This window comes from Rhinoraja longicauda, chromosome 21, assembly GCF_053455715.1.
Source record: "Rhinoraja longicauda isolate Sanriku21f chromosome 21, sRhiLon1.1, whole genome shotgun sequence".
NCBI classification, from domain to species: domain Eukaryota; kingdom Metazoa; phylum Chordata; class Chondrichthyes; order Rajiformes; family Arhynchobatidae; genus Rhinoraja; species Rhinoraja longicauda.
Window position 1 is genome coordinate 15,665,099 of NC_135973.1, and position 23,411 is coordinate 15,688,509.

The window sequence follows — 23,411 nt, forward strand, 5'->3', positions numbered from 1 at the left end:
GACTTTATTTCACGTTTGTCTAAACTCCTCCTGAACAAACATCTGACAGGCAGGAGATGTTTCTTTTGGCTATGGGGCTTAGGAACCAGGATACACAGTCTCCTAACCTAGGGCAGGTAATCTGGGACTTCACGTGCGATGACGGAGCTGTGGAATTCTGTACTACAGAGATGATGGAGGAGATGTTACCGAGTATATTTAAGAAGGTGATGGATCAATTTCCAGACAAGATTCGAGTATTATGGGGAGAGAGTGGCACTGATATACAGTAGAGGACCAACAATGACCTTGGCACCCCACTGCTTCAGTGAACAGTAACCCAGATATAGACAGTGCTGGAGTAACTCGGCAGGTCAGGCAGCATCTCCGGACAAAAAGGATGGGTGATGTTTTGGGTCGGCGCCCTTCTTCAGACCCGAAACGTCACCAATCCCTTTTCTCCAGAGATGCTGCCTGCCTGCTGAGTTACTCCAGCACTTTTTTATCTATCTTTGGTATAAACCAGCATCTGCAGTTCCTTGTTTTCACAGTTACCCTGATATCACAGCTGGATCTGAATGTTGCTGTTTAAACTGGATGAATACAGGGAGAGATACGGTACAGGAATAGGCTCTTCAGCCCACCGAGTCTGTGCTGACCGCGAGAGACCCATTTACTCTAATCTCACTTGTTAAATTATCCTCACTTTCACAGCAAATCCCCCTCTGATTCTCCCACCCACCTACACATTCTGGATGATTTATAATGGCCAATTAACCCAACAACCCCCTCATTTATGGAATGTGGGATGAAGTCGGAGCACCGGGGGGGCGGGGGGAGACCTGCATAGTCACAGGGAGAACATTCAAACCCCACACGTATAGCTCTCGAGGTAGGGATTGAACCTAGATCTCTGGTGCTGAGAGACAGGGTCATGGCCGGGCCCACTCCTGGAGTTCTGAAACACATGACAGCAATGGGGACTGACTAATGGGGATGGTGGGTGAAACCTGTTGATCCCTTCTGACTGTGATCTACGAGAAGTCCCGCGGAGCCTGGTCTCACCCCGAGTCCCCAGCTCTCAGCCCAAAAGGGCGGTTTTGGCAAAGGAGCCTCACTATGCAAGGAGGGACCCTAACCTGGAGACTGGGTGCTGCTAGATTGCCTCTTTCCATCAGTGAGTCCATGCTGACCATTATGCACCTATTTATTCCAATCCCCCATTTCCTTCTCATAGTCTACCATTTACCTACACATTAGAGGCAATTTACAGTGACCAAATAACCCACACATCTTGCATGATGTGGGAGAAAAGCAGATCTCCTGTGGGAAAACCCAGGGAGAGCATACAAACTTCATATGGACAGCACCCAAGATCATGATTGAACCCTGGTCTCTTGTGTTTGAGGCAGCAGCTCTCCTGGGGTAATGTTAAGGATTGGTGCAATTGTTCCTCTGAAACCTTTCCCCATAGATTTGTAGGATGCATTCTATTCTATTCAAAGTTCCTCTCAAAGATGTCCCTCTCCTGTTTGTACACAGTTGACCAACTCATCAGTTCGCCAGCATACTGGTTTCTGAACTGGCCTGCATCATCTCCAATGCTCTACCTTTTCCCAACATCACTCCATTTCCTCCAAAACGCACAACTATAGATAATCAGGGGGGGGAAAAAAAAAGACCTTGCAATCCAAAACCCAGATGTTCTTGATGTTTAAATGTGACCAAGCGCCGGTATTTTCAAGGCTACTGGAGATTCAAGATAGGATTGATCAACGTGACAAAACTTGTGTTTTTTAAAAAAAATCTGCTCCTTTATTTTGTAACAAGCTCCAAGTGTAACACCACATTCTGTAAAAGTTCTACAAGTAACATTGTGAAAGATATTATTGACCTCAACGGCAGGGGAGGGAGGTGTGCAAACGTTCAGGGATGTTCAGTGCACTCAGTTCAGTTGAAAAGTGCAACACAGGGACAGCCCTTTTGCAGCTTCATCGGCCGACGAAGAGCTGTTGGAATCCCAGCATCTGGTTCAGGATGATAGTTACTGATTTCTTGTTGCAGAAGGATGAAAATGCACTCTTATGAATGAGAGGCGGGTGGCATTAGCAAGGCCAGCAGTGACTGTCTTTGAGAATGCGGTGGGGAGATGCCTTCTTGGATGCCTGCAGTCCAGTCCTTCTTGAGAAGGTAGTCCTAAGGGTGATGGGGAGGGATTGAAATGCAGTGACACTGAATAACTGGCAGCATTTATATTTACTGGAATTGGCCTGCTGCCCTTGTCCTTCTAGATAGTGTTTGGGGTGGGGACAAAGTAAACCAGTCAGGTTCAGCAGAGCATTTTTGCAGGTGATATACAGTGCAATCACAGTGTGCCAGGAGTGGAGGGTCAGAATGCTTTGGAAGGTAAATGGATCAGTGATCAGATAGGAAGAAGGAGGTGGTGGAGACAAAAGGTTCAGAAGATCAGGTCAGAAAGGTAAGTGCTTCGATAGAAATTGATGCCTCATTATTTTATGCATTCTCGGTTCTTGACAGCACAACAAAAGCTGTCTTGGAAATAAACAGTTTAGGGAAAAAAAACCTGTTTCCAGGTAACCTCCCCACAGTAATCTGCCACCATTTTCTCTTCAGAACACAGTCTGTCAGTTTCACTGTGAAATGGCCATTGAAATTGACAAATTTCATTCCCATTGATACTTGTGCAATGAATGACACCCTACCGATCAATGTAATATTAAGCCTTTAGTAATTTTTTTGGACTAACAAAAATAAACTGGTAACAGTCAAAAAACATTTTTGAATATTCTGTGGGAGAAATAACTGTTATTGCGAGTCTAAAGAGTTATAGCTGCTAACCGTCCTTCCTCCATCGTCTTTATAACTTTATTTTCTATAACAGGAGCTTTGTCAGGAACACATTTATTGTGTTATAGCTTAACTACCTGTACTGGTGAACCAAAGCAGATCTTCAAATCAGCTAAATTAATTGGCATCAGATTCAATGACTACCCTGGTCTGCACTATTCACCCTGTAAAAAAAAAATATTTTTTAAATTCACACAATGGGGTTTGTTTATCCAGTCATCAATGGCACTGCTTGCAATTTATGTTTTGATCTCTTTTCTACGATTGGGTGCTTCCACACTGGACTCTCCACTTAGATATCTGGCAATCCAGGAATCGGGAACTGGGATGCAAATGTCTCCACAGCCTCCCTCAGTTGAGTGATCTTGTTCTGGTAGTTCTTGTCGGTCAGCATTTTCTCCTTGAATTCTTTGAGGGGAGCCTTTGCCCCGATGTCCCTCTGGATCTCCAATGTTATCTCGATCCCTGTGGAGTCAAAAACACCCTGGATTTCAGTATTCGGAACTGGCTTTGGTTCCATGTTACTGGACCGTGTGGATATTCTCAATTGCACAGAGTCACAGATCATACAGCAGATACAGCCTACCAAGTCTACACCGGACTATCGAACAACCACTTGAACCATGCCACATTCCCACTAGGGGAACCCAAGGAGGACTCGCTGTGCACAAGATGCCAACATGGCGGCACGGTGGCGCAGCAGTAGAGTTGCTGCCTTACAGCGCTAGAGCCCTGGGTTCGATCCTGACCATGGGTGCTGTCTGAACAGTTTGTACGTTCTCCCCATGACCTGCGTCGGTTTTCTCCGGGATCTTCGGTTTCCTCCCACACTCCAAAGAGGTACAGGTTTGTGGTTAGGTAAAAATGGTAAATTGTCCCTAGTGTGTAGGATGGTGTTAGTGCACGGGGTTCATTGGTCGACGCGGACTCGGTGGGCTGAAGGGCATGTTTCCGCACTGTATCTCTACACTAAACTAAATAGAAGACTTCCCTTAGCAAGTACTTCAAACAAGGATCAATGTTGCTGGGATTGTCCCTGACCCCAACCCTTAGCACCCCATCCCATCCCACCCAATCCAAAGCAACTGATGGTCAACTTGATTCCATCTCCAGCTTTTCCAGCCCCTCCCCAACTCCTGCCTACCCCCATGCTTCAGGTTGGATCAACCCAGACCCTACCCCCTGGGATTGGTAAATGCATTAGACAACAAGAGCAGGGCAACCCTTTCATGAGTTGGGTCAGTCAATGTCCGAAGAATCCCGGAAAATCTATATACATAACGGAGAATCCGTCACCCTCCAGAGCATCCCAGAAAGTAGCTATTCTTGAGAGAATCCGGTCGCTCTGCAGACAAACTTGGGCATGACCTCCATGTTCCAGAATAGCCCCGTGCCGAGCAAAGGCGAGTTACCTCTGTGAATGAAAACGGCCACTGTCTTGAAGTCGTTCTCCCGCAGGTCCCGGGAGGTGAGGGCCGGTGTCCCCAGCCGCAAGCCGCTGGGCCGTAAGGCACTCTTGTCACCTGTGGGACAACAGCAGGTTAAAGCTGACTCTCTCTCCTCACAGCCCTGCATCCACTCCAATCATATATCTAGCTCTGGGGCGGTTATTGGTTTAGGGACAGCCAAGCCCCTTTTCATCTTGTTCCACCATTAAAAGAGCTCCGTGAACCTCATCAACCTCTGTTGAACCTCGGCTTCATCACACCAGATCCATTGCTGTACAAACGGGCGGCACGGTGGCGCAGCGGTAGAGTTACTGCCTTACAGCGAATGCAGCGCCGGAGACTCAGGTTCGATCCTGACTACGGGCACCGTCTGTATGGAGTTTGTACGTTCTCCCCGTGACCTGCGTGGGTTTTCTCTGAGATCTTCGGTTTCCTCCCACACTCCAAAGACGTACAGTTATGTAGGTTAATTGGCTGGGCAAATGTAAAAATTGTCCCTAGTGTGTGTAGGATAGTGTTAATGTGTGGGGATCGCTGGGCGGCGCGGACCCGGTGGGCCAAAGGACCTGTTTCCGCGCTGTATCTCTAAATCTAAAAAATCTAAACATCGATCAGCCATGCCATTAGTACTTGTGATGGCCCCAGATGTGCACCAGCCCATGTGCACTCAGCTGCTAACATGATACCTCAACAACTGGCGTCTGACTTTATGAATGGGCCTACTTGTTCTGGCCACTCTTCCATTTCATCGACCCTATCAACTCCTTTAATCATTTTGATCCATTCGTCAACCCAATGAAATGGCAGCAGTTACTAACAGTTCCCCTGTTCTCATCTGCATCAACTCCAGAGCCTGCTTTTGTTTCTTTACTCATCCTCATAGCCTTGCACTCCCACCCCACCTTTTGCCTTCACTGTTGGGTCATGTAACCCCTCCTGCCTTCAATGTGATCCCAGGATCCCCTCCCCGGTCTTCAAACCTCTCAAATTTCTTGCAGGTCTAATAAAGGGAAGAGAGAACGTTAAAATCAGGATGTACCCAGGTCAGGATTCAATTAAGGATATACCGAACTGACAAGGCCATACCATTCAAACCCATAGGGTCCCCCTTCTCCCCTTCCAACCATGATCATCAACATATTAAGTCTTCGTATTCAAAACTCATCAGCTCTCCCCATCTCTGCATTCCCCTCCACCCGAAAAATGTCCATTTCGCACACATTTAATTCTAATCCATGTAGCTGCTTTCGCATTAGCTCTAGAAACCCCTCACTGATGCGACCCTTCTCCCTGCCTCCCTTGCAACACTTGATAAAGACTAGAGCATTGTCGTACGCCGTGACCACGTCCCAGTGCATGGTGCCATTTCTGATTACTCTCCCGCCACGCACTTCCTGATGCTCTACCATGGTAAGACAAGTAGCAGCCTACCTGGGCAAGTGTTCTTGTTGCAAGCAATGGCGCACTGTTCCAGAACCTTCTCAGCTCTGCCTCCATCAGTTCCTTTGTTACGCAAATCGACCAGGATTAGGTGATTATCTGAACCGTCTGCACGAGGAGGGCAAAGCAAAGTGCATAATGATTTCACACAACAGTCTGGAACAGCTTCAAGTTTGCCAACTTGTACCACAGGGATAGAGGAGCTTACGGGCTCAAAGTGAGCAACTGGAGAGAACACTTTGTGACCATGGCACCAGATACTCAGGCGAATGTGAGGATTTAGTTTGCACTGGCCACTTTGAAGATTTTAAATTGAAGAAGAATTGAAGGGGAGAGCTAACCTGCAAAAGCCCTCGTGTGGACAAGTTACCAGCAAAGTCGTTCCAAAGCAGGTGATAGACTCCATGCAACTGAAGACCATCCAGGAACGTGGGAGCAAGGCAAGAGGGGTCCGCTTCAAATTCCTATGGATTCCCAGTAATCACTGCCAAAATGTCACTGCCAAAGGCTCTATTGGAATACCATCGGGTCCACGTTATCTACCCTGCCCTCCCGGGACTCGTTGTTGAGTCTAACCACTTATGGGCAACTTTCATCAAGTAGCCTATGGCCTATACCTGCAGCTCAATCCTTTAACATCAATTAGTCCCCAAGCCCCAATTTTGGGTGCACTAGCCACGGGAGGTGTTGATGGTCTCAGAGATGTGAAGATATTTGAGCTGTGGTGGGAATGTGGAAGAGTGTGGAATTCTCTGCCTCAGAAGGCAGTGGAGGCCAATTCTCTAAATGCATTCAAGAGAGAGCTGGATAGAGCTCTTAAGGATAGCGGAGTCAGGGGGTATGGGGAGAAGGCAGGAACGGGGTACTGATTGAGAATGATCAGCCATGATCACATTGAATGGCGGTGTTGGCTCGAAGGGCCGAATGGCCTCCTCCTGCACCTATTGTCTATTGAGTGAGGGAGGTGAGGTCCCTCCACTGGTCTCTTCCTCTGATCTCCTCCAGCTCTGTAACCAACCTGGATCCTCCGTGAGCTTCAAATGCCCTTGCCTCATCCAGCACTGGTTGGAATCATTCCACCGCGTAGTCAGCTGTGCTTCCAGCTGCCAAGATCCTAAACTCTGGAATTCCCTCTCTACTAATGTTCCCTCTATCGGGTTTCCCAACTTCATCTCCATTAAGTGCTCCCTTCAAGTTTCCCTGTACTCGAGCTTTTGGAAACTTCGGCTGATATTCTTTTTAGCATACGCCAAATTAATTTGATAACATCGGGGGCTCCTGGGGACATTCTCCTACATTCAAGGAACAGCCCAAATACAGGCAGTCACTGCTGAGGCCGTATTTGTTTTGATGGTAATATTAACCAGAGGTAGGGGAGGGGCAGTACTGTACATTAATCTCTCACTGTCACCCACTTTACACCCAAACATTTCCAATAGCCCTCCACCCTTGAAGACATAGTTACCATTCCCATTAAGTTACCATTTAAATGGGGAATTTCCCAACCCATACCATTGAGTGGGGAAATGACCATTTCCCCACAATCCCACGATGACTTTACTACAACTATAGTCCTGCATTTAGTCAAACACAGATTAATCCAAATCCTTTGATAAAAGCAAGCTCATGGCAAATATTTTCAATTTCTTCATTTACTAAAATGTCACTGGCAAGGTTAAATTAACATTCTCAAGTGAATGAATATCAAAAAAGACTGTAGATGCTGGAAACCTGAAATAAAAACAGAAAATGCTGAAAACACTCAGCTAGTCAGGCAGCATCTCTGGAGAGAGAAGCAGTGTATTCAACCACTCAACCTTCAAACGTTAACCCTGTTTCTCTTTCCACAGATGCTGTCTGGCCTACAGCGTGTTTCCAGCATTTACACTTTCTAACTTAGAATCTAGTTTACTACATGAACTCATTTGATTTCACCTTCACAATGGGCCTCTGTTTCAGGCAATCCTTGCCCCTCCTTACTTCTCCTCCGTGCACTCACCGGTAACAACCTTGTATCCCAGGTCCATCATCGCTGTCGAAAGGGCCTTGCAGTTAGACACCACCTGCTTCTGGTAGACCTTGAACTCCACAGTCATTGCCTGTTTGAGTGCCACAGCAACCCCTGGCCGGACGCACGTGTGGAACATTTTAGTTAACGACAGCATGAAGATAAAAACCCCATTGATGCAGAATCAATCTGCAGCTCAAAATATAGCAGCACCCAGCTTATAATAGCTTAAGGGAAGGGAAGCAAATGAAGAGGGAGTACACGGGGAACAAACCCCCCCAGTGATTCATAGGCCCAAACCCAAGCCAGTGCAAGTATGTCACCCAGCACATCTGACCTGGAACTTGAACAGAGGATTGCCTGACTTTATACCTCAGCAGCAAGGCAATATTCTCACACCGCACAGTATTAAAGACAAACCACTGGCTCTTTACAGGAAAGGGTGTGATACAGTGGTACAGACAGCAGTGTCGCTGGCTTGTAACAACAGAGACTTGGATTCAATCCTGACCTCAGGTGCCGAGTTTGCACATTTTCCTTGCTTACGTGAGTTTTCTTCAGGTGCTCTAGTTTCCTCACATCCCAAAGACATGCAGATGGATAGGCTGATAGGCCATTGTAAATTTGCCCCATAGTGTGTGGTTGCATGGTAACCACAACATGGTGACAGGTAAAGGGCCCGTTTCCACATTGTATCTCTCTACTTCTCCAATAGGACACGTAACTTGCAAGGAATTACTGGGAATCACGACTCAAATGAAAAGGATGAATTAAAAGAAATTAGTTTTAAAAAGTACAGGAGAAATCAAAGGGATGAAAGCTAATAAATTTGTTTGGGCTGACAATGTGCATTCGAGAGTGTAGAGGTAACCATGAAAACATTGGATGCATTGGTTACCATTTCCCAAAGTTCAATGGAATATTTGGATTTTTTTTATTTTTTTTTAAGGGTGTAACTGATAAAATGGATAAGGGAGAACCAATTAATTTTGTGTATTTGGATTTTCAGAAGACCGTTAAGGAAATCCCACTCGATATTTGTGTGCAAAATAGAAGCACATGGGATGGAGGTAATGTACTGGGATGGACTGAAAATTGACACAATGGCTTCTCGAAGACTGTGGAGTTGCATGGTGAACACTGCAGTGGCGGTTCGCAGGGTTGGACTTGAATGCTTTCGACCCAACCTTGTTCATTTTCCCCATGAGATGGCGAGATTAAAGTTGACCCCAATGCTCTACTCTTTTAGAATTAATTGAACGGTTTCTGAACATGGAGCAAATTTGGAGGAAATTCTCACTCCCACCTCCCACATGGAGATTCCAGTGCACAAGTGATGCACCTTCGTGCATTTTGAGTGCATGTCTCTTATCGACCCAAAACTAAACCAGTTTCGTGCCTTACCTGCGATGGCATGGTTGTGGGGCCCACCTTGCAGCCCCGGGAAGACCGCCTGGTTGATGGGACCTTCCAAGTTGTACATAACCTCCTTGCCTGTCCTTGGGTCGACGCTGCGGATTCCTGAAGAGGAAGCAAAGCAGAACCAAACAGTGGCATTTAATAATCTATCTTTGAAGAGTTTCGGTGCAAAAATTAATTTACAGGGTGTCATTGCCAACACTGTATTCAGTGCCCATGGCTAGCTGCTCCAAGGTAAGAAATTGATGAACCAGACTCTTGAGGTGACGAAGATTCCTACCATTGGAAACCATCGTGCAACCAGAGGGAAGGAGACAGGGAAAGTCATTATGAGCTTCCCGTTCACAGAAAATGTAGCATTCTGTGGTATATATTCTTAACTCCTGTCTCTTTAGGTTATGGTTCGGACACAATATAATTTCTCCCATGTTGACCACTCTCCAATATCTCTCATCAAGATGCAAGGATATCCAGTTTCCATTAACACCCAGGGACAAAGCATCCCTGTTAATCACTACCTATCCACCACCCAATTTATTCCACCACCAATGTACACTGACTGCTGCATTCACCATCTACGAAATGCATTGTAATTATTACTTGTTCAGGTTACTCCCTAGTAGTGGCCAAACCTGTAAATGTTAGTACCAAGAAGGACTAGGGAAGGCAGGTGCATGTGAACACCAATTATTGCCGGTTCCCCAAGAAATCACAAACATCCTTTCTTGGAAATATATTGCTGTTCCTTCACTGGCACTGGTTTCAATCCTGGAACTCCCTCGCCAATGCCAGGGGAGTACTGCCAGGAGGTTGGGAAGGCAGCAGTTCAGGGAGGCATCTCACCATCACAAGGTCAGTTCTCAAGGGAGTTAGGGTTGAGCAATAAATGCAGCCTTTATCTGCTCAGTTATCAGTGCCGGATCAATTCATGTCCTGTCATTCATGTCCTGTTAGAAACTTTGCAGAGGGATCTCTGAAGTTGACACTTGCTTGTTTGAAAGACTTTCATATGAGGAAAGACTGGATAGACTGGGCTTGTACTCGCTGGAATTTAGAAGACTGAGGGGGGATCTTATAGAAACATATAAAATTCTTAAGGGGTTGGAGAGGCTAGATGCGGGAAGATTGTTCCCGATGTTGGGGGAGTCCAGAACCAGGGGTCACAGCTTAAGGATAAGGGGGAAGTCTTTTAGGACCGAGATGAGAAAACATTTCTTCACACAGAGAGTAGTGAGTCTGTGGAATTCTCTGCCACAGAAGGTAGTTGAGGCCAGTTCATTGGCTATATTTAAGAGGGAGTTAGATGTGGCCCTTTTTGCTAAAGGGATCAGGGGGTATGGAGAGAAGGCAGGTACAGGCTACTGAGCTGGATGATCAGCCATGATCATATTGAATGGCGGTGCAGGCTCGAAGGGCCGAATGGCCTACTCCTGCACCTATTTTTCTATGTTTCTATATTTCATTTTACCTGTTCATTCATGAAATGTGGGCAGGACTGGCAAGTCAAGTCAAATCAAATTTATTTGTCACATACACATACACGATGTGCAGTGAAATGAAAGTGGCAATCAGCAGGCATTGCCACTTTCATTTCACTGCACATCGTGTATGTGTATGTGACAAATAAATTTGACTTGACTTGACTTGCCAGTCCTGCCCACATTTCATGAATGAACAGGTAAAATGAAATATGGCTTGCTTTCAAACAAGCGTCAACTTCAGAGATCCCTCTGCAAAGTTTCTAACAGGACATGAATGACAGGACATGAATTGATCCGGCACTGATAACTGAGCAAGTGTCCCATTGATCACACTCAGTGATTGCTAATTCCATGAATGTAATATGTGCAAATTACAACCTCAGGCCTGGCATGTTACTTGAGAGGTGCGTCTGGGATATTCTTCAGACAAATCGTTTATCCTTAGATAGACACAAAATGCCGGAGTAACTCAGCGGGAGAGGCAGCATCTCTGGAATTGGTGTCATTTCGGGTCGAGACCCTTCTTCAGACTGAGTTTCGGGGGAAAGGGAAACAAGAGATATGGACGGTGATGTAGAGAGATATAGAACAAAATAATGGAAGATGAGCAAAAAAAGTAACGATGATAAAGGAAACAGGCCATTGTTAGCCGTTTGCCAGGTGAGAACAAGAACCTGGTGCGACCTGGGTGGGGGAGGAACGGAGAGAGAGAGAGAGAGAGAATACAGGGGTTAATTGAAGTTAGAGAAATCAATATTCAAAACTCCAGCATTTTGTGTCTATCTTCGGATTAAACCAGCATCTGCAGTTCCATCCTACACACACTGAATATTTTATCCTCACCTTTTCGATAGAAGATCATACCAGACCTGCAGCCACGGAGTGTCTTGTGCGTTGTGGTGGTGACCACATCACTGTACTCGAAGGGGGATGGCACTATCCCGGCTGCCACCAGGCCACTGATGTGTGCCATGTCCGCCATCAGGTAGGCACTGTTTTCATCCGCAATCTGCCGCATCCTGGCATAATCCAGGTTCCGGGAATAGCAACTAACACCTGGGAACACCAACAGTGCTAGGTCAGCCCACTGAGTAAATGCAAAATCAGAACAAAAACTGCACATGTTGGAAATCTTAAACAAAGAACAGAAAATGCAGGAAACATTCAGCAGTCAGGCAGCATCTGTGGAGAGTGGAAATTTTCAGGGCCCAGACCTTCTGTCAGGAAGAGATGTCCCCTACCACTGTGCCCCGAGTCAACTTCAGAGGTCCCTCGGTAAAGTTTCTTCACTCAATCTCTTTGCCTCAAAGCCTATCTGGCTTGAGGTCTATTTTATACTTTTGAAAGGAGACGAGGAAGAATTTATTTAGTCAGAGGGTGGTGAATCTGTTGTATGCATTGCCTCAGGCGGATGTGGAGGCCAAGTCATTGGATATTTTAACGGCAGAGATGAATAGATTCTTGGTTAGTACTGGTATCAAGCATTATGGGGAGATGGCAGGAGAATGGGGTTGAGAAGAAAGAAAGATAAGCCATGATTGAATGGCAGAGTAGACTTGATGGGTCGAATGGTCTACTTCTGATCCTAGGAACTTATATGAGAGCCTTGTTTGGATTCACAAATGTTCTAAGCGCCCTCTGCCTCTATGGTCTAAAACTCCTTATCCCTAGTTTCTTCATTGTAGGGTCACAGAGAGATATTGCATGGAAACAGACCCTTCAGCCCAGCACTTCTTCACCGACCACCAACTTGCACTAATCTCATATTTTTCTACTCCCCACATTCTTATCAACTACCCCCACCCCCTGTCAAATCCACAACACGTACACACTAGTGCCAATGTACAGTGACCAACTAACCTAGCAACCTGCACGTCTTTAGGATGCAAAAGTATACCAGTGCACTCAAACTCCACACAGACACCAACTGAGGCCAGGATTGAACCTGGATCCCTGGCGTTGTGAGACAGCTGCTCTACAAGCTGTGTCACTGTCTCTCCCATGCACCAGAACCCAAGTGCAACAGATAGGTTTGAAACTCTGGGTGAAGCACGGCTCCTTCGAAAGCTGCTGGCCTTCACTTTCAGCCCGTTCCAAGCTGGGAACCGTCAGTCAGGACAGGGTCAGACAACGTTTCTCTTAGAGCCCCCTTCCCCTTCCCCAGAGCCAAACTTGCTGTGGACGCTACAGATCTGGTGGTCCCATCTTCCTCCAGCGATCATTGGCACAAAGAGGGCTGTTACCTGCAATGATGAGTTTCGGGTGGAAGAGACGGGCGTTTTCTGCCAGGCGGTCATAGTCAATGTAGCCGGTCTCAGGGTGTACCTAGAGGCAATGAACAGCCTGTTACCCATGGGTGACAACGCTTGAATTGATTCCTCTCAGGGTTATCCTTGAGAAAAGGGAAAGGGTATTTTCATTTAGACAGCGTGTAGCAGGACACAAACGTCTTCACAGGCAACCCAGAACAGTTGACTTGTAGTCTCTGTTGTAATGTACAAAATGCCAGTTATCTTACTGGGCTAACAAGGTTGCATTCTCAGCCCCTAACCAGACTCCATGTTCACTGATGATTGTGCAGCCAGAATCTGCTCTAACTCCATCTACAAGTTTGCAGATGATACCACTGTAGAGGGCTGTATCTCAAACAATTACAAGATGGAGAACAGGAAGAAGATAGAGCTTAACAGCATGGTGTCTAAATAACAGCCTCTCCCTCAATGTCAGCAAAGCGAAGGAGCTGGTGATCAACTTCAGGAAGTGGGGTACAGTACACACCCAGTACAGTATCAATGGTACTGAAGTGGAGATGGTCGAGAACTTCAATTTCCAAGCTGTAAATATCGTCAACAATTGGCCTGGTCCAACCACACTAATGCTATGGCCATAAAACACACCAATACCTCTACTTCCTCAGAAGGCAAAGGGAATTCATCAGATCTCCAATTACTCTTACCAATTTCATGAGATAAAAAGCATTCTATTGGTTTGCAACCGGTCTGGACCAAGACTTCAAGAAATTGCAGAGTTGTGATCAGAGGTTATTCCAAGTTCCCCCTTCCTTTCTGCCCTTCTGCAAGATGTCTTTCAAGTTCAAAACAAAATGCAGAGGTATTGTCGACCAATTCATTGTCGTGAGACCTTTCCGAAGGTTCTTACCTTGTATGGCATGGACTCGAAAAAGATGGAGGTGGCAGAGATTTTCTTCTTCTCTGTCATGAAGCCATGTGTCAGATGTCCACCATCAGGAAGGTCCAATCCCATGATCCTCCCATGTGGCTCGACCAGAGCTGTGTACACAGCAAAGTTTGCCGGTGAGCCTACCAGAGTGAAGAGGGGGCGGAGAAAGACACTGATTAATACACACCATTACAATAGACAATAGGTGCAGGAGGAGGCCATTCGGCCCTTCGAGCCAGCACCGCCATTCAATGTGATCATGGCTGATCATTCTCAATCAGTACCCCGTTCCTGCCTTCTCCCCATACCCCCTGACTCCGCTATCCTTAAGAGCTCTATCTAGCTCTCTCTTGAATGCATTCAGAGAATTGGCCTCCACTGCCTTCTGAGGCAGAGAATTCCACAGATTCACAACTCTCTGACTGAAAAGGTTTTTCCTCATCTCAGTTCTAAATGGCCTACCCCTTATTCTTAAACTGTGGACCCTTGTTCTGGACTCCCCCAACATTGGGAACATGTTTCCTGCCTCTAACGTGTCCAACCCCTTAATAATCTTATACATTTCGATAAGATCTCCTCTCATCCTTCTAAATTCCAGTGTATACAAGCCTAGTCGCTCCAGTCTTTCAACATATGACAGTCCTGCCATTCTGGGAATTAACCTAGTAAACCTACGCTGCACGCCCTCAATAGCAAGAATATCCTTCCTCATATTTGGAGACCAAAACTGCACACAGTACTCCAGGTGCGGTCTCACTAGGTCCCTATCCAATTGCATTACAAAACAATGGGGAGATTGTCCTGAAGTCTGGTCAGCCCTTCCAAAGCACTGCCTGCACCGGAGAAATTCCACCATCAGCCACAGGTACGCGGCTGTCTGTCAACCTCTAAGCAGATGTGAGCAGTCCACCTGTAGAGGCCCAAAGCCCAACCTCCACCTGGAGCAGGGGTTCCCAACCTTTTTCGTCCCTTTTACCCCAGGCAACTTTTTGAAAGTAAATTTACCCCCATCCTGTTTTGTTCAGTAATTTGAATTTGCACTTCTACCATAATAAAGCAACAAAGGGAAAATTTAAAAACACTTTTTTAATATTATTATTTTAAGTTCAAATAAACAATAATGGTAGGCAAAATTTACCCCCTGGTTGGGAACCCTTGATCTAGAGCAAAGCGATTGCCAACACTCAATACTGGGGCAACTGAAGGAAGGAGTTACAGGGAGAAGGCAGGAGAGTGGGGTGGAGAGAGGAAAAAGATTGAATGATGAGGCAGACTCGACGGGCCGAATGGCCGAATTCTGTTCCTACGTATTGTAATCTTGTACTCGGGGTTTGAAATGAACCTGGGGATTAAAAAACATTTTTTTTTTAGATTTTAGAGATACAGCGCAGAAACAGGCCCTTCGGCCCACCGGGTCCACGCCGCCCAGCAATCCCCGCACATTAACACTATCCTACACCCACTAGGGTCAATTTTTTTTTTTTAACGTTTGCCCAGCCAATTAACCTACAAACCTGTATGTCTTTGGAGTGTGGGAGGAAACCGAAGATCTCGGAGAAAACCCACGCAGGTTACGGGGAGAACGTACAAACTCCGTACAGTACAGCACCCGTAGTCAGGATCGAACCCGAGTCTCCGGCGCTGCATTCGCTGTAAGGCAGCAACTCTACCGCTGCGCCACCGTGCCGCCCTTCATTCATTAGAGGAAGAAAAGATGGAACAGAAATTGAGGTGCGGATACAAGGTCAACTGAATACAAACCAAAAAAACAAACTATTGGGAGAACCAAGAGGTCAATCGGCAGTTGTGGAAACAAACGTGTTAGGTCAAGCCCCTGCATCAGGGCTGAGGATGTACAGGGACGATAGCTTGTATCATCAAAGTGTGAAAGAGTGGGCAGGATAAGGGTTGGTGGGTGACAGGTGTAATGTTACCTGAATATGGCTGGACATTAACACCCCATTTCTCTGGATTGAGGGAATACAGATCCAATGCTCGTTTCTGGCACAGTCGCTCCATCTCATCCACAAACTCTGTGCCGCCATAATATCTAGAGAGACAAGACAAGTTGCATTAAAAGCAGCTGGGTAACCAACAAATAAAGAAGGGTCTCAACCCGAAACGTCACCCATTCCTTCTCTCCAGAGATGCTGCCTGACCTGCTGAGTTACTCCAGCATTTTGTGTCTATCTTCGATTTAAACCAGCATCTGCAGTTCTTTCCTACACAACCAACAAATAAGTCAAGTCTTGTTCAGGGTGAGGCCAAACTCAAATTGGAGGAACACCTCATATTTTGCTTGGGCAGCTTACAACCTAGTGGTATGAATATTGATTTCTCCAGCTTCAAGTAACCCTTGCATCCCCTCTCTTTCCGTCCCTCCTCCATCCGAGTCATTGTACTAGTTTCTATGTCGTCCTGGTGAGTTTCATTGCCCTTAACTCGTTTTCACCTAGCCCACAGTTAACAATGGCCTGTTTCCTTTATCATCGTTACTTTATCGCATATCTTTCATTCATTTGTTCTATATCTCTCTATATCACCATCTTGCTTCCCTTTCCCCCAACTCTCAGTCTTAAGAAGGGTCTTGACCCAAATCGTCACCTATTCCTTTTCTCCAGAGATACTGTCTGACCCGCTGAGTTACTCCAGCTTTTTGTGTCTATCTTGGATACATAGAAAATAGGTGCAGGAGGCCATTCAGCCCTTTGAGCCAGCACCGCCATTCAATGTGACCATGGGTGATCATCCACAATCAGTACCCCGTTCCTGCCTTCTCCCCATATCCCTTGATTCCGCTAGCCCGAAGAGCTCTATCTAACTCTCTTTTGAATGCATCCAGTGAATCGGCCTCCACTGCCTTCTGAGGCTGAGAATGCCACAAATTCACAACTCTCTGGGTGAAAAAGTTTTTCCTCATCTCAGTTCTAAATTACCAGGTGGCGCCACTAGCAATGGCTGCCTCGCCAACAGTCTGTGTCCTTTCTTCTTTTTGTTATTTTTAGTACGTGTTAAAAAGTATGTTTTAGCGTTCCGTGGTTTGTTTTATGTGGGGGGTAAACCTTTTCTCAATCTTAACTTTTGCTCTGCAGCCTCTTTTCTTATCTTTAACTCTCACTTTCATGTAGTAATGTTTCTGGACGAAGCATGACAACTGTTCCCCCCCCCTTTCCCTTACATCCCTCCTCCCTTCCCCTCATTTCTCCATCCTTTCTCCCTTCCCCCTCCCAACTTCCCCTCCTCTTCCACCCCCCTTCCACCCATCCATCTCAACCATTTCCCCGCTCTCCCTCACCCCCACCAATTGCCAGCTGAAGCCATACCTCTGGCCGGGGTAACCTTCTGAATATTTGTTATTCATGCAAGAGCCCAGAGCCTCCAGCACTGCTCGGCTCGCAAAGTTTTCCGAGGCGATGAGTTCCAACCCCAGCCTCTGGCGACTCTTCTCCTTCTTAATAATCTCGTACACCTGGCGGAGAGCAGAACAGCAAGCCGCGTGAATGCCCTTGTTTCAGCAAAGAATAAAGGTCAAGAATCACCCCCGCAGAGCAAAAACGGGCCCATGTAACCCACGATGATGCTGCTTAAGTTTCTCGGAGATGCCTCCCACGAATCAACATGTCTTTTCTCCCTCGTGTGTTCATCCAGTTTAGTTTAGTTTAGAGATACTGCGCGGAAACAGACCCTCTGGCCCGCTGAGTCCGTGCCGACCAGTGGCCACTGCACACTAAAACTATCCTGCACACTCCAGGGACAATTAAAACATTTCCCAACCCAATGAACCTACAAACCTCTGGTGAAGGTGACTGGTAAAATAATCCGGGGGGTGGGGGGGGGGGGTGGAAGACTTCATGGTCATGTGAGAGAGAATAGTTTGCAGGGAACAAGTCAGGGAATAAGTCTAATGGGATTGCTCTGAGATCTGGTATGAACTTGGTTGTTTGAATGACCTCCCATGTTCTGGTAAATTTCAAAATATAACCTTCAAAATCTCATTAAGCAATCCCTGTAGGGAAAAAAAACATAGATAATACTTTTTCCTGGTATTAATACCCCAGTTCCAACATCTAAAATCTCCAGGTTATGTCCAGAAACAAACTGCTGGAGGGATTTGGCAGCTCAGGCAGTATCTGTGGAGGGGAATGAGCAGATGACTTTCCGGGTCAGGAACCATCTTCAAGCAAATTTGCTGGAGGAATTCAGCAAGTCAGGCAGCATCGGGACCCATCTTCAAACATTTCCATCCACAGATGCTGCTTGACCCACTGAGTTCCTCCAGCATTACGTTTGTTTTTGGCTCAAGATTCCACTATCGGCACTCTTTTGTCATCAGGTCGGAATGTTTCGATTGCTCTACAACAGCGGGACACATGTTCCAAAACAAATTCATTTCCTTGGAAATAAATATTTTAGACAACAAGGTTTTGCTTTAGTTACCTCTGGGTCGTTGGTGCAAAGAGGTTCCACCATCTGTGCATTGTGGGATTCCCAGGTATCCACACTCTCATCAACCACAATGTCTGCCATGATCGAATGCCCTGTTCTCCTCGGGATTTCCGTTGAACTAAATATAAAAAAGTCACAAAATGAACATGGCTGGAGTCTGCTTTGTTACAGAACATCCACAGAAATGTTTAATCCCACTGTAACCAGTATTTGAACAATCTTTGGTAATCATTCACAGAGCAGTTTGCACTTTGGTATTGCGACCTTTGGGCACAATACCACATGAAAACCCTTTCCATCATAAATATCTCTGGAACATCTTCCCAAATCCTCAGGTTTGAAAGCACATGGCCATTTGGCCCATCATTCAACCGGCAGAGCACATTCATCATAGGGGCCCTATTCCAGAGATGCTTAGAGCCACAGAGTGTGGAAACAGGCCCTTCGGCCCAAATTGCCCACATCTACCAACATGTCTCATCTGCATTGGTCTCACTTGCCTGTGTTTGGCCCCTTTCCCTCTAAACCTGCCCTATCCATATAGCCGTCTAATTGCTTCTTAAACATTGCGATAATCCCAGCCTCAAATACCCCCTTCGGCAGCTTGTTCCATACACCCACCACCATTTACGTGTAAAAGTTACCTCTCAGATTTGTTTAAAATCTACCCACCTTCACCTTAAACCTATGCCCTCAGGTTCTCGATTCTCCCACTTTGGGCAAGAGATGCTGTGTGTCCACCCGATCTATTCATCTCATGATTTTATACACCTCTGTATGATCACCCCTCATCCTCCTGCGCTCCAGGGAATAGAGACCCAGCCTACTCAACCTCTCCCTGTAGCTCAGACCCCCCCCCCCCTCCACCCTGAGTCCTGGCAACATCCTTGTAAATCTTCTCTGCACCCTTTCCAACTTAACAACGTCTTTCCTATTACACGGTGCCCAGAACGGAACACAATACTCTGAATGCGGCCTCACCAACGTCTGATATAACTGCAACATGACCTCCCAACATCTAAACTCAGCTTCATTTTAAATATTTATCCATATCATTTGAAAAAAATAAAATATTTTTTATGGATTCTGATTCCAACTCATTCAATAGCCAAACAATTGGTTCTGTTATGCAGCTAGCTAGAGCACATTTATCTCAGGAGTCCTGTTCCAGAGATGCTTCTTTTTAAATATTTATTTATATCCATCTTTATCATCTTTCCTTGGCGGATGATCTTTTGTCCTCAACTCAGTCAGATCAAAATTACTTTTCTTCAAACATAGGTTTTCTCAAAAACTAGTTTATTTTGAACACTTTCATCAAATATCTTCTAAAGAGTTTGTCAAACTTAAATTCCAAGCTATGTTCGTAGAATATTCAATTAAAAAAAAACTTTTCCATATAAACCAATCATAACAAATTCGCCCTCTCTATCTATATTTCTAGTTCCATGGTTTTAATCCACTAACCCTGACAGAAACGAGGGGCATGCCATCTCTACTCACAGAATGTAGAGTGGTAGAGCACAGGAACAGGCCCTTCAGTCCACAATGTCTGTGTGAAACATGATGCCAAGACCAACTTACCTTCCTGCACATGATCCAATTTCCAATGGAGAAGTCAATGTTCATACTGCTGGGCTGCAAGCTGCCCAAGCGAAATATGAGGTGCTGTTCCTTCAATTTCCAGTGGGGCTCACTATGGCACTGGAGGAGGCCCAGGACAGAAAGGTCAGACTGGGAGTGGAAGGGGGAGTTGAAGTGAAGTTGAATTTCCACTGGAAATTGGAGGAACAGCACTTCATATTTTGCAGCCCAGCGGTATGAACATTGACTTCTCCAACTTTAGATAGTTCCTCTGTCCCTCTCTTCCCCTCCCTCTTCCTAGTTCTCCCTCTATCTTCCTGTCTCCACCTATATCCTTCCTTTGTCCCGCCCCCCGACATCAGTCTGAAGAAGGGTCTCGACCCGAAACTTCACCCATTCCTTCTCTCCTGAGATGCTGCCTGACCTGCTGAGTTACTCCAGCAAATTGCTAGACCGTGCAAGCGTTTCAGGAGACCAGTCAAGTAAAGGAAAAATGTGAGCCACAAAACAAATATTTGGGAGGACGACCAACAACTGCTGTTTTCTCATTCGTCACACAAGTTTTTTTTTCTCGTTGTGATTTGCATTAATAACTTGTTTCTTTTAAACTGTCTTTTTCCTTTCACAGTCTTGTAGAATTTGTTCTATAATTTATGTTTTTGAGTGTTGCACGAGTCTACAAGCCTGTGATACTGCTGCAAGCAAAATTTGTATTGCCACTCAACCTCATCATACCCGTTTAGTTCATAAGCGATCGGAGCAGAATTAGGTCATTCGGCCCATCAAGTTTACTCTGCCATTCAATCATGGCTGACCTATCTCTCCCTCCTAACTCCATTCTCCTGCCTTCTCCCCATAACTCCTGACCCCCACATATTAATCACAAATCTATCTATCTCTGCCGTAAAAAAAAAAATCATTGACTTCGCCTCCACAGCCTTGTATGGCAATGAATGCCACAAAATCGCCACCTTCTGACTAAAGATTTTAGTTTAGGTTATTGTCAGGTGTACCAAGATACAGAGAAAGGTTTTTTGTTGCTTGGTAGCCAGTCAGCAGAAAGATCATACATGGCTACAATGGCAGTAAACAGGACTTGACTGGCTGCCCCCAGTAACCAAGTCAAATACCTAATCTTCATTGGCGATCTATACAAATAGTGGATTTATGGCACACTCTCAAAACGCATCCTTGCGTTTTCAAATGCTTCAAACGGTAACGTGACCATTAAGGACAGAAAATGCTGGAGTAACTCAGCAGGTCAGTCAGCATCTCTGGAGTATATGGATCCTCAGGCAACATGGCTGGAGAACATTCAGGCCTGAAACGTCACCTGTCCATGTTCTCCAGAGAGGCTGCCTGACCACCAGCTGAGTTACTCCAGCACATTGCATCCTTTTGTGTATTAACCACCATCTGCAGTTCTTTATTTCTACGTAAGCATTAAGGCTCCGTTAATCAGCAAACAGATCCTATCTCTAAAAGAATCTGGATTTTCAGGTTTGTCGCCCCTCCCAGGAGAACAACTGTTTTGGACTGCATCTTGCAAGCTGCAGTGGAAGCGTGCAGCACATTGCGTTGGAGATCGTTATCCAGCTTTTGGCCATTTCAACTATCCAAAAGTTTCAGAAACACGATGTAGGTATTCCCAGCCCCGATTATTCAGCACGGTCTTTCATTATAAACACCAAACTCAGTCCTGCCTACCATTTGCAATTAACTAGTTCACAGTTAGCGTGGATCCTAACCTGCAACAGAATATCTAGATCAGTGCTTCTTAAACTATTTCCGTGTCATTCACCCTTGAGTCTTTATCACAAAATTTCACTCACCCTCGACTAAACTTTCTTATGTTTTTTTTTTTTTTAAATCATCTTATTCGCCCTTGTGTATAATTTTATATATATTAAGTCATTCACCCCTCTAGTTTCATTCACCCCAAAATAATTTCATTATGAACCATTCACCAGTTTAAGAAGTACTGATCTAGATACACTCCAAATGCTGGAGTAATTCAGCGGGACAGGCAGCATCTCTGGAGAGAAGGGATGGGTGAAGTCACTCTCCCATTTTCTCCAGAGATACTGCCCGTTCCGCTGAGTTACTCCAGCATTTTGTGTCTATCTTCAGTTTGAAGATAGACCCAAAGGTCTTCCTTGAAGATAGACACAAAAAGCTGGAGTAACTCAGCGGGTCAGGCAGCATCTGTGGAGAAAAGGAATGGGCGACGCTTCGGTCTTGACCCTTCTTCTTTAAACTAGCATCTGCAGTTCCTTCCTGCATAGAATATCTAGAGAGACACAAAGTGCTGGAGTAACTCAGCGGGGCAGGCAGCATGTATATCTGGAGAGAAGCAATGGGTGACGTTTCGGGTCGAGACCCTTCTGTCTCACTTCACCCATTCCTTCTCTCCAGAGATGCATGCTGCCTGTCCCGCTGAGTTACTCCTCCAGCATGGTTGTGTCCATCTTAAGTTTAAACCAGCATCTGCAGTTCCTTCCCACGCAATATCTAGTAGAGGCAGGGTCATGCCAAGCAAGGGACTTGGCCTGCAGGCGAGACTTACACTTCCGGGGGGTTTCTCCTCCTCCTTCTCCCTGCCCAACTTAGAAGCACTCAATGCAATGTAATGCAATCCAATGCAATCCAATGCAATGACGGCCGGTGCAACTTGACTTGACTTCCCACCCCGGCAAACACTTTCTGCACACTGAGTTCAGCTGCAGACTCCCTTATACAGCGGGAGCCGCTCTCCGCCGCCAACTTACCCGCGCCCGCCGAGCCCCGGAGCGCGAGCCGAGCCCGCTCCGGCCAATCACCGGCCCCGCTGCCGTCCGCCCAATCACGGGAGGGAGCGCCTCCCTCCGCGCAGCCAATCGCAGTCCGGGTGCCGCTTCCGCGCACCAATCAGCGGAGGGCAGCGCGGGTTCCCGGGGCACCGCAGCCAATCACGGGCCAGCCTCGGAAAGGGACGGCGCAACTTTCCAAAAGAAAGGGAACTTTCTGCACTTTTACTGCAAAAAAGAGAGACCCCGCTGAGTTACTCCAGCGTCCCCGCGCCCATCTTCAGTGCGTCCCGAGTCATCTCCATCAGCGAGGCAGGGTGGGAAGTCACGGCTGCAATGCAGGGAAATGCAATGCAGAGCAAGATCCCACCAACAGCAAAGTCATGGTGAAGTCTGAAGAAGGGTCTCGACCCGAAAAGGGTCTCCTAATCCTTCTCTCCAGAGATGCTGCCTGTCCTGTTGAGTTACTCTAGCTTTTTTATATCTATCTTTGGTTTAAACCAGCATCTGCAGTTCCTTCTTACACAAGTCATGGTGACACCAAGGAACTGCAGACCGCATGGTGACCAGGTTTTCTGATTCAGTGGTGCTGATTGAGGAGTAACAGCTGCGCCTTTTAAAGAAAACATAACAAGGGGTCCCTTACTTCATCCTGAAAGGGCAGGCCGGACCACTTTCGAAAGATACAAGTAACTTGTTTCAACAGTACAACACACACCATCAAATTGGGCAGAGATAGACAAGCTCTTGATGAGAATGGTGTCGAGGGTTA

The 23,411-nt window shown here is 46.2% G+C and overlaps 1 protein-coding gene across 3 annotated transcripts; it reads right to left on the reverse strand.

Moving 5' to 3' along the window:
• Positions 1-1,777: 1,777 nt before the first annotated feature.
• shmt1 (serine hydroxymethyltransferase 1 (soluble)) lies at positions 1,778-22,668 on the reverse strand. Of its 3 annotated transcripts, none has more exons than XM_078417814.1 (12): positions 22,622-22,668; positions 18,261-18,387; positions 17,147-17,292; positions 15,758-15,873; positions 13,803-13,963; positions 12,887-12,968; positions 11,487-11,699; positions 9,148-9,264; positions 7,735-7,857; positions 5,727-5,843; positions 4,260-4,370; positions 1,778-3,312 (listed from the first exon to the last, which is right to left on the reverse strand). In XM_078417814.1, the coding sequence occupies exons 2-12, from the start codon at positions 18,348-18,350 to the stop codon at positions 3,140-3,142; spliced, it is 1,449 nt and encodes a 482-aa protein (XP_078273940.1). In that variant the 5' UTR covers positions 18,351-18,387; positions 22,622-22,668; the 3' UTR covers positions 1,778-3,139. The 3 variants fall into 3 exon arrangements, with proteins under 3 accessions (XP_078273940.1, XP_078273939.1, XP_078273942.1); XM_078417813.1 differs by lacking the exon at positions 22,622-22,668 and adding an exon at positions 22,420-22,604; XM_078417816.1 differs by lacking the exons at positions 7,735-7,857; positions 22,622-22,668 and adding an exon at positions 22,420-22,606.
• Positions 22,669-23,411: the final 743 nt, after the last annotated feature.

Bases quoted from the DNA above. Each gene is read 5' to 3' on its own strand.
- shmt1 (XM_078417814.1), bottom strand. From the start codon at position 18,350: ATGGCAGACATTGTGGTTGATGAGAGTGTGGATACCTGGGAATCCCAC. The intron at 12,969-13,802 runs GTAAGAACCTTC...CATTGCCTCTAG, and splicing joins TCGAGTCCATGCCATACAAG to GTACACCCTGAGACCGGCTA. The intron at 7,858-9,147 runs GTAAGGCACGAA...GCGTCCGGCCAG, and splicing joins CCACAACCATGCCATCGCAG to GGGTTGCTGTGGCACTCAAA.